This window comes from Crocodylus porosus, unplaced genomic scaffold (assembly GCF_001723895.1).
Source record: "Crocodylus porosus isolate Cpor-Errol unplaced genomic scaffold, CroPor_comp1, whole genome shotgun sequence".
Lineage (NCBI taxonomy): Eukaryota > Metazoa > Chordata > Crocodylia > Crocodylidae > Crocodylus > Crocodylus porosus.
In genome coordinates this window covers 12,933,009-12,944,360 of record NW_017728948.1, presented here as the reverse complement: position 1 = coordinate 12,944,360, position 11,352 = coordinate 12,933,009, and the positions used below count along the sequence as shown (strand labels likewise).

The 11,352-nt window shown below is 38.5% G+C and overlaps 1 protein-coding gene across 3 annotated transcripts in view; it reads left to right on the top strand.

The window, feature by feature from the left end:
- The window catches only part of FAM53A (family with sequence similarity 53 member A), a 91,431-nt gene that overhangs the window by 21,854 nt on the left and 58,225 nt on the right, over positions 1 to 11,352 (top strand). For all 3 annotated transcript variants that reach the window (XM_019553264.1, XM_019553262.1, XM_019553263.1), the window contains exons 2-3: positions 2,677 to 2,928; positions 8,524 to 8,578. In XM_019553264.1, the coding sequence (XP_019408809.1) occupies positions 2,812 to 2,928; positions 8,524 to 8,578 (172 nt within the window). In that variant the 5' untranslated portion in view covers positions 2,677 to 2,811. The remainder of the gene's footprint in view (positions 1 to 2,676; positions 2,929 to 8,523; positions 8,579 to 11,352) is intronic.

The following is an 11,352-nucleotide window of genomic DNA, read 5'->3' as shown; positions in this document are numbered from 1 at the left end:
CAAGTGCTGGCTTGAAATGTCTAATGGAGTAAAAACCAGTATTCATTAGCTCTAAACTCTACTTGCTTTTTTTGCATATTATATTGAATACATCAACAAAACTGAGGCTTAAATTCTGAGAACGTGTCGCAGAGAAGTTTTTAAATGCAAAACTTAAGGTTGATGCATAGTCATATTCTGACTTGTTCATTCTGTAACCCTTATGAAAAGTCTCAGCATGTGTGTACCATCATTCATTTTCCTCTCTTTTTTCACGGTTGATTTGCTTACCTCTTGTTCCTTGGCATGAGCATGTGCAAGTTTTTGCAAGACCACCCTATAGAAAAAGGAGGATAACACTTGCTACAAAGTTTGGCAGGAGCTGGTGATTTTTACCCATCTAGACCAAGATTAATATTTAATGTTTTAAAATTTATCTGTAAGTCCTGACATAATGATGTTAAAATCGAATGTCTTGACAGTTCTCGTCAGTTTAAATTGGTGGGTGGTTAGTGAAGAAAACCTAACTAGTGAAAAGGCTAAAATGCCATAGTCGTTTTGGATTTAGATTCAAACGCTCAAGTATGCCAATCTGATAACCCTGATGAACTCTGAACAGCAAAATTTGAATATGTGTATGCCCACCAACAGAGAAAGGAGACTCGCAACATTAAAGGGTTTTATTTCATGTTGTATATAATGGTCTGCACTTTATTCATTCACACCATGCATCCTGTTTGGCAGTAACTGAGGCAATAAGGATATTTCATCTTTTGATGTGGAGGTTAAATTTCAGACGAGACACTGGCAAACACTTTGAGTCCTGTGAAGGAAGATGGGATGGTGTTTTGGTTTTGCACTCCTGTATAAATGGAGCAGCAGGGCTTTTGGGAAGAATGCGAGTGTGTATCTTCTTTATAAATCTACCTACTTTATCCCCAGTTAAAATTGGGACTGGGTTGAGGTACTGAAAGGAAAAGCAGTGTTTTGCCTTCCGTCAATTTTTTGAGAACAGATTTCTTTGGAGAGGCAGTAAAAGTAATACAGGCTATCATACGAGATCATATTTGCAGGATGTTCTTCTAGGTGACAGGTTTAGAGATAATCTGATATTAATTGCATTAATGGTAATACCTTACGAGTTTTAGGCAGGTTTAACTTGGGTCACATACCCGAATAACCTCTGTCTATTAACAGTTATTTAAGAAGCTGATTAGTAGTGTGAAAAATACATTGGAATGTTTCAAATCTAATGCTTGTTAGTAATAGGAAATATTCAAAGAGATTACTTATTGTCAAACATCCCTTGGCATAAACCCTCTTTTTTTTCCTACTGTGTTTGAATTTTGAGTGCATGCTTTAAATGAAAGCAAAACTTCGCTCATCTCCCTAGCTCTCCCAGTTAAACTGTCTCTGCATTGCAAAGCTTTCCAGGTGGAAAATACTGCCTGTAGTTACTTCGCACGTGACTAGGATCCCTATAAATATGCTTGTAAGCGTGTAATTCTACATTTTCAGCATTGGGTAAAAGCGAGTGCAGTAGTTCTCCGTGGTGCTTCATTGAGTATAAAGTGTATAAATCTGACTTGTTAGCTGGGCATGGAAGAGCGCTCCTTTGACAGCAGAACGTTGAGGGATTATTGGTGACATTGAAGTAAAATTGGGTTTGAAAGAGGAGAGACTGCTTCAAGCCCCAATGTAGTATTTGGAAGGAGATGGACCAGGGCTGTCCAACTGGAGGCCCATGGATGGGCCTTGCACAGTGGCAAAGTTGGACAACCCTGAGCTAGAAAAATAACTGCGGTTTGGGAGGGAGGAGGATCTTGAAAGTACAGGAAATGAGAGGTGGGGTTAAAGGCAATGATGAATTGTAAGGTATGTTTCCTGAAACCTATCTAGCTAGAGGGCAGCTGATGATTGACATGCTTACAGACTGCCCCATGTTCTTGGCCTTCAAAAAAAACAAACCAAAACAAAAACAAAACCTTTTAACTAGGCCCACCAGAGGTGCACATTGTATCAGAATTATTTGATCCACCATGAAAACTTCATGCTGTTTTGATCTTTCATGCTGAAAAACATAATTCTACGTTAATTCTTTCCCTTATTATTTCACTTACTATGTCTTTTTTCATATTAGGGGAATGCCTGGTCCTTTTTTCCTGCTGTCTCTTTTTTGAATCGAGTATAAAGCACGGGCGGGCAATTTATTTTGAGTTTTGGCAAGCCATCGAGGGCCGCATGACAGGCAGCCAGGGGCAGATAAAAAAATTTAGAAAATTAAATATTTAGAGGCCCTGCGGGCTGGATGGAATGGCCTGGTGGGCTGCATCCCGCCCCTGGGCTGCATTTTGCCCACCCCGGTAGAAAGGCTGCTGTTACAGACTCATTAATGTTGTAAGAAGAGAGAGAAGTTAATTGTGATAAAATTACTGAAACATTATTTACCCTTTTTGGATAGTGAATCTAATCATCAGTGATCAATATAGTTATAGTAAGAACCATATTTTTAAAAACTGTGCAGTGCTTGATGCAAGGTAAAAATACAAACTAGACTTTTTTTAAGAACGATGCTTTATACCTCTGACTGTATGCAAGAGGTCCTTGGGTATGAGCCCAGCTATTTCTGCATAATGCATTTTTAATACAACTAGAACTAAACTTAATTCTCTCTGTTCTGTTCCCCTTTCTCCCTAGTTTTACAGAAAAGCAGACATGGTACACTGAAGGCCTTTGGAAATGCATTTTGGCAGTAAGATGGAAGTATAAGTCTTGAGACTTAGAACCAGAAATGGCTCAAGAGTGTTGAGGCGGGACACGGAAGAGCCTCCAATGCTTGTCAGTGTAAGCAGTGGAAAAGGGACAACTACCATGGTAACACTAATAACAGAAAAGCTGCAGAACCAGAGCTTGGATGACCTGACGTGTAAAACATACAGTATTAATCTGGTAAGGCTATCCTCAAATACTGTTTCACTGTGTTGAAGTAAAGGATAGCAATATGCAGCCTTTACAGAAACAGACACACACATCAAGATCAAGAATATAGAGCAGCCAGAAGGAACAAGTTTTAAAATTTATTTTTTGGAGAAGGGGCAAGTGGTTCCTGAGTGAAACATAGCATGTCTGGCACAGGTACTCAAGCATAGTATTTTTAGACTTTTGTATGGGAAGTGCATATTTGGAATTAGCACTATAAAACGAGACGTGTGTATTGATTAGTCATTTTTGTTGTTTTAAGTGTGCTAAAAGGCCTACAAACTTTCTCTGCACACCCTGAGTCTTGGTGGTCATCTTTTTTAAAAACATTGTTTAGCAGTTCTAGAAGGTAGCTTAAGAAACGTACATCTAGTTTTGACAACATTCACTTCCTTTGGGCAAAGTTGGTGGGGGTTTGTTTGGTTTTTTTTTGTGGTTTTGTTTTTTGTTAGTGAACACTAGATTTGTTGTGCAGACACCAAAAAAAAAAAAAAGAAAAGAATAGGTTTTTTTGGCTTATGGCTACAGATAGACTGGAAGCTGGTGCTCTTGAATCTCAATTTTGTGTTCAAATAGACTGGTTACATTCAGTGCATAGGACAGGGAGGACTGATCATCTAATCAGCAGCTGTTTTGACATTTGGTTTTATCATCATTGTTCAATCTTGGGCCCATTTCTTACTTGAATATGTCATTCAAACACTGCTCTGAAGATGGAATTTAATTCCTCATGGGCTCTTCTGTGGCAATCATCATTGCATTATCCCAGTGCGACACAAACAGTGCTTCAATAACCCCTTTGTGATATAAGGGGATTATGACAAAATGTCTACTTTCTAAGAATCTTAGAAGATAGGAGCGTGGGGGTTGTGATTAACTGGAAAGTGTTTTGAAGTTTATCTAGTACCTTGCGTTACACAGGACAGTTGCAGGGGCAACATCCTTCTTCAGAGTAACACTCAGCTGCCTCTTTCATGAGACTTCATCTTCCTTCATTTTGTTGCTTTGTTTCCCGTCTTTCTTGTGATCCTGCATTTGTCTTTATTCCACAGCCTAGGTTCAAACCATGTCAGTGCCATGTAATGAAAGGCAGCAGTTTCATAGGCAGCCTTAATTTTTTGGGTGTTGTGACATTGGAGCTTGTCTTCAGGGTGGATGATTTAAATCAAGTTCTATTTTTAAATCTCTCTTTTTTTTTTTTTTTAAATCAACAAGCCAAAATCTCCATTTAAATAATTGATTATCAACCTTCTTATTGCATATTTGTTTTTCCTTTAAAATATACTTTTGTTTGTGTTTAACATATTAAAATTGTTATATATCAACTTACAACTAAATATACATATTACAGTGGATTTGGTTCGTTTCTTAGTTACACAAATGGGATATGCTAAACTATGTAGATGTTTATTTAAAATACATATTTGGATTGTTAAGAAACCTACCTTTTTTAGTATGCCATAATGGTGAAACTGTTTCTTAATCTAGAGATTAACTTTTTTGCTTGTATTTGTATCCAGCTGCAATAACATGGCAACTTGAATTTAATTAAACATACACAACCAGCACTTCACATTTTATTTAACAAAGCTTTAATGTTTTTGGTTATAGAACCCCCTGCACATTTTACAGCCAACTAATTTATTATTACAGTTAACATTAGTCTTAATATTAGAAGTATCAACTGTGTTCAGTGAATTAAACCAACTATGTCAGTCACCGGAAGGAAGTTCCTCCCTGGTGAATTCTTTGGGGGGTTTTTGTGGGTGTTTTTTTTTAAGCTAGGACTTTTAGAAAATTTTTACCTACCTCTTTCTTTCTCTTTTTAAACTCCCAGTCAGTTTTTCTCAGCTTTTGAATGCAGAATTTCTAGAAAATATTCCCAAATGAATGGGTCTTCTTTTGCAACCTGCTGCCATGGTAGGTTTTCTTCCGGTTTCTAGGTTTTGAAATCAAGACTAATCTATGCTCCACAGAATGCTGTTCCTCCTTTTTCCTGCCATGTCTTGAGCCAACATTGGTCTTCTCATGCACGTTCTCTCTTGCGTGCGCTCCTCATGCACGGTCTCTTCACGCGCACAAGAAACTAATGAATGAAGACTTTCTCCCTGTAACAACTAAGCTTGGTAGAATTCAATCTTTTTATCTTTAACTGTTTCGACAGGTAATATTGGTGCTTGGTTTTTTATATCAATTTTAAGTTTTTAGGATTGTGCAAAATTAGGGGACAGGCAACTTATTAATGACAGTAGTATTAAAAGCTTTATAAAATCGTATGTCAAAATATAAAGAGTTAATATCCATAAATCAATATATCATACCTGCTTTAAAACCTTCTGTTCAGTTGTTGGTACTTCTTCCTTTGTTGCCAGTCCCCTAGGTTTCTGGGAGTTGCAGTCCAGACTATAGTCGGCACGGTTCTGCAGGACTGTTCCCCCGTTATCACATGCTCCATCAATTTTTCTCATGTCCTGTTTCTATGCATTTTGTCTTATTCATGGAAATACTTTTTTTTTTGTCTGAGTGTGAGGTGAATTCAACGTTTTTATCAATGTTTACCAATAAAAATCGAATCCTGCCAAGCCTAGACATAACCCACAATGCCGCCTCCTCCCATCTCTTTCTCCTCTCACCCCAAAAGAAAAAAGAAATACTTCCCCCCTAACAATCCATGATTTTTTTTGATGCTTCAAGAGCTGCATTCAATCCAAATAATATTTTGTGTTACAAATTGAATTCATCTCATGACTCTTGTGTATTGCACAATGACTCGTTTTGGTTTCATAGGGAAATCATTTAACACACTTGAATTGTCTCGAAATAAGCAGAGGCTGGACAAAGTTTCCAGCAACAATGCAGTGATCCAATATAGGTTCACAACTTTGTATTTGTTTTAATCAACTTCTAGTTAACAGAGTAGAAATGAGAGCCATTTAAGGTAGGAATTGGGCAGAGACAGGGAGGTCATTCCACATTTTTTTTTCCAGGCTACCCTACGTATGAAGACCATCACCAATATGTGGATTTCTGAGACCTGCGCAATCAAGATTTGAGTAGGTCCCTGCCCATAGGACAGCTGCTTGAATCTCTTGGAAGAAGTACTGGCCATAGCTGCTTTTATAAGTATTCCTCTTTACTTCCCAGGGCAGGGTAACACCTTTTACAGACTAACTCGTTCAGAAGCAAGGCCTTTTGTATGCTGTTACTTCATTGGATGCTATGACCGGACTTGCGGAGGGCCAGCATGTTGCACCAGAAGGAATAGAGAGAGAGTTAGCTGAGTTTGCCTGAAGTCAGGCAGAAGGCTGGGTAGAGTTGCACTTCACAGACTAATTCAGAGATGCATAATCTTTCACAGACATCAGCTCATTAAGCTGAATTTGTCTGTAAGGTGCTGCTCTACCCAGCCTTCTGCCAGAAGGGAATATGTTTATTTAAATGCAAAGGACAGGAAAGGAAGGAGGCAAAAGAGTTAAAGGGATCAAGGAGGATAAATAAAACATTTAGCGCATTGAGGGTCATGGATGTTAACATGTTGTATATCTATTTACTTCCTGGTAAAGGCACTGCAATCGATTAGCAGAATGGTGCTCTTCTGAGCAGATGCCAGGTGTTTGGCCAGAGTGATTAGGACTAGAATAGAAAGAAGGGACTGATCCGTATACACAAAGTTGGTGAACGCTTAAGAACTGTGGAAATGAAGTAGACTCCAGCCCTGCTGTTTGATCATTAGGAAGATGCTAAGTGCAAAGAACTAGATGTTGATGAGAGGACTACTTGGTGGAGTGGATGACTTCCAGTAGCTGAGAAGTCTGTGGACTTGAGGACCAAAGGAGAGCTTTGGTAGAGTGACATTCAGACTTTTCAAAAAGAGGAAGCTCTGGGCAACTAGGAATCTTGCGATTGCCCCAGTGTTGTGGACTTGATCTCTGGAGCGATAAACAAGACTTCCCAATCTCTGGCTGACTGTGGGAAAACGTCTGTTCACTATTTCAGTGCATAGATTGTGTAGTTTCTGTTGCCTGAGGGTATGGCTACTTTCTTCTGTACGCTGAACGGGTGGGCTGTTTGGTGGCTCCACGTACATGAAGATTTGTGATTCTTACTCTTTTTGTAAGCTTGGACTCTTGCTGTCTCCAGAGAAAGAGGTTTCATGTTTGTATTCAAAAACTAGTTCTTTAACATCAGCAGATAAAATATTTTTATTCTACATTTTCTTATGGCTTGCTTATCACATATACAGAAAAAACCCAAAACCTCTTCAGTCTTCTCTTACATCCTTTTCAAATCCTCCCCCCTTCCAAATTTTTTTTTTTTTTTTTTTTACATTACTGCATCTTAAATATGAGCTTAAGGCTCGAAGTTTTAAAGCCACCAGTTACCACTTCATGTTGCTGAACAGCAAAAATGCTTCATATAGACCAGGGATGTTTACTTAAAACTAAACTTGTATTTGGAAAGGAAGTCTCTGAACAATACTATCTTTTTTGGCTGTATGTAGAAAACAAGGTCCAAAAAAAGCTTTTGAAAGAGGTTTTTAAGTAATCCTTCCTTCCCATCCCCAGGGGAAAAAACTTGTAACAATCAGCAGGGTTTAATGAGAGAATTCATTTATCTTTAGACTGGATATCAAGATGTACTACTATACAAGACAGGTCTTGGTACTTACAGGGGGTTGAGTCACTTTTTTCTTGCTAAGTTATATATGGCATCTGAGAGATTGCACCTTTTGTATGCAAAGCGCTCTCTTTGTGCATTAGGACTTTGCAGGTGTGTGAGGGTTTTAGTATTTTTTCACATGGAGTTTATAGCCCCAAAATATAGCAGTCATGCTAGGAAAACCACACTGATGTGATTGCCCACCTGTAAATCAATACTTCATTTGCTATGAGGTATACAAAAGTCTGCAACTATTCTTCTCTAGCTGTTGCATTTTGTTAGAGGATCCCCTTTTTTAAAGAAGGAAAAAAAAAGAGGAAATCAGTTGTTTATCAGTAAAACATAACAAAATGTACGATTCAAAGGCTAACAGATGTTTGCTTTTTTCCTTTATGAATGCTATAATGTCCATGTTCAATCCTTTGTATGTATATTTAAAAAAAAAAGTTTATCTACAAAACTGGAATGACTATAGTAAAGGTACTCAGTTATGCAGCATTTGTAATTCTGTGGGGGAAGAAAAATGCAGGCAGTTGCCCTTTAGATTTCAATTTCTTGTGGGTTTATTTTAAAGGTTTAGATAAAGTCCTTTTGAATTAAGTAATTGCCTTTCCACTTCTGAATTACTGCAATATGAATTATGTGAAGCATCTGAAAGACTTGAGGTTGTATGGCTGCTCAGCTTCAAAAGTTTACCACTTTTAAACGGAACATGGAATTTTTGTCATTAGATGCTCAACTAAATTTATCACTCACTTGTCAGTTTATTGCATGCATGTACAGGGAAACTTCTGTATCTAAATAACGAAATGCCGGGTTTATGCCGGGGTGTGTTTTTGTCTTTTCAACGCCATACAGCTCTACATGGTGTGAATCTTTTTTTTTTCTCTCTCTGATTAATTTCAGTACTCATCTGAGAAGCTGAACAAAAGTGGCAGCTTGTTCCCTTTTGAAATCAATGGTAAGTTCTTGTGAAACCCTAGCTGTGGTTTACTGAGGTAATTGGTATAGTAAGCAGCCTTTCTGTTGTAAATAAGGTGGAGGGGAATGGAGCATGCTGTTGTGGAGCCTGCTGGCTTAAGCTGGTCTTTGAACAATACTGGGAATCGCTGGTTGTTAGTTTTTTGTACTTGTGATCTGCTTTGCATAGTAAAAAGCCCTTGTTACATGTTTTTGTTCAGTAACTGTTATGTACAAATGCACAGCAACTGCTGTGTGCGTCCTCTCTCCCCAGAATACCTCCCCCCCTTTTCTTACTGGGTTTTCTTTGCTAACAGAAAACTACACATCTTACCCCTTCACACACCTTCATAAAAGTAGGCTGTTGCAATATAGACTATCTAGCCCTACAATATTTAGCACAAGGCAAAGAATAAAATATAATAGCGTGCTAGAGGGAGAAAAGGAACCCTCCACCACGGTTTGTCCTGACTCCTTTCCTCTTGTTATAACAAAAATGGGAACATCTTTTTATTGCCAAGTAATGTAGGTTTTACTTCTGATTTATTGATGGGAAAGTGGAGTTGAGATTATGCATCAGCTGTTTCATATCTTAATAAGCCATGGTAGATTTTTATTTACTCAAATGGGTTGTCTCCTGAGAGATGAATCTGTGTTTCCATGAGGTTCCCAGAGGGGACTGCAGTGTCTCAATCTTACAATACCATACACAAAGAACACAGTCACAACACTTTTTTTGCAACTCTTGAGCAGTAGTAATTTTTCTCTTAAGACCCCTTTTAAAGCAGCCTCAACCATAAAAATCAGGCTAGTAAATGCTGAAAAAACTGGAATTACAGTATTGTCTAAAAGCTCTAGGCAGGATGGTACCCCATTGTGTTAAGTGTCTTGCTCGCTGAATTAAAGATGGTCCCTGCCTTGAAGAGCTTACAGTCGTATTAAGACTCAGCACAATGTGTGGTTGTACCCATCTGAGAGAATGAAGGACAAAGGAATTCTAATAAAACACATATTTGCATCGGCCAGCTGTCAGCGCATTCTGCTTTTTAGTTGCATTATTTTTAAATAAGATCTCAATAAACAGGACAATTACTGGAAGAGCCTCCTGGCTAGGGAGCAGATTCATCTTGAAGCTGTTTGGTTTGCAACTCTTGGAGTCGTTGTGCTTTGGGTTTTTTTGTTTTTTTTTTTTTTTTTAATTCCAATTAAAGATTTATATTTAACTGCTTGTAGAAGGAAACATTCAAAACAGTGAACCTTTCAACTTAACTAGTGCAAGTGCTGCCTACTTTTGCTTACCTAATGATTTTTTTTTTGCATGCATACATGCATGCACATAATGGAGACAAGAAAAAAATATGTATTTTCTCCATTACTCTGTCCCCAGGAATAGTGAAATTTACTTGGATAATTGGTTTAAATTAGCAAAATTTCTAACCAAGCATGAAGAGCTGTTAACTAGCCGCTAGGACAAAGATCTGCTTTTCAATTTGCAAATCCTGGGCCTCTGTTGTAGTTCCTCTTACACTTCACTGTATAATGTAGGGGAACAGCTGTAAAATGTGCAAAATGTTCTCAAAGAAAAGCTACACAAAGGAGTGTGAAGCTTGGCTGGTAGACTTTTTTTTCCTTTTTTCTTTTTTTCAACTCTGCATTGCCACTTGAGATAAGAAGTTGTATATTATGGGCTATGCTTGTATCCACAGTAAAATTTGTATGAGGTTTTTAAAATGTAAAATAAGGGGAATGTTGGCCTTTAATTTAGGGCTTTCAAAGGGTTTTTATGTAGTAGATGTGAGTGGGAGGGACAATGTTCTCTGAAAAACAATCTTAACTAACATTTGCTAAAGTAAGTATCGCCCTACTCTTAAAGATAAAGCTTATTTTGCACTATAAAAGAGTGAGCATTCATCGCTTAAGGCGTTTTACACGTGCTCTGGGAGTGTGTGTGGGGGGACACTTTAATTGGAGCTGCTCTGAGGCCTGCTCTAATTTAAAGCACCTGCAGCATCTTATGCATCAGTGTCCCCATGCTTGAAAATGGTGGTGGAGGCACTTTAGATAAAGCTCAAACTTTTAAAGCGCCCCGCCACCATTTTTGAAGCATGGGGATGCTGATACAGGAGACATGGAGGCCAGCTGGAGCATGCTAATTAGCATGCTTCAGCAGACTCGATTTAATTGGGTCTGCTCTGATGTGCTGTAATTACAGTGCATCGGAGCAGCTTCCTTGCATGTCTGTGGGCACCCTTACAGCATCCCCACACTACAAAACCTAAACTTTGTTTCCTTCACAAAACCTAAAGCTCTCAGTTTCATGCATATAGGAAATATAGTTAATAATGGATGACAGTTCTTTCCTTATTATGGTTAAAGGAAATGTCACACCGAGCTGTTGTGAATTGAAAAAGACTACCAGATTTTTACAGTACTTGTGGTGATTCAGTGCTCCTGGTCTGAGCTTGTGGGCTCTGGAGCCTCAGATGAAAGTGGCCCCTCTTGCTTTATTAATATATAATACATGTTTTAATATTAAAAGTTTTTTCAAGATGGCAGATGCAATGCTGGGAGATGATAATATTGTAAGTGAAATTTCACAGTGTCATAGTTTCTAGGGTCAGAAGGGACCCGAGTAGATCATCTAGTCCGACCCCCTGCCATGGCAGGAAAGCGTACTGGGGTCAAACGACCCCAGCAAGATGTTCATCTAACCTCCTCTTAAACACCCCCAGGGTAGGAGCCAGCACCACTTCTCTTGGGAGTTGGTTCCAGATC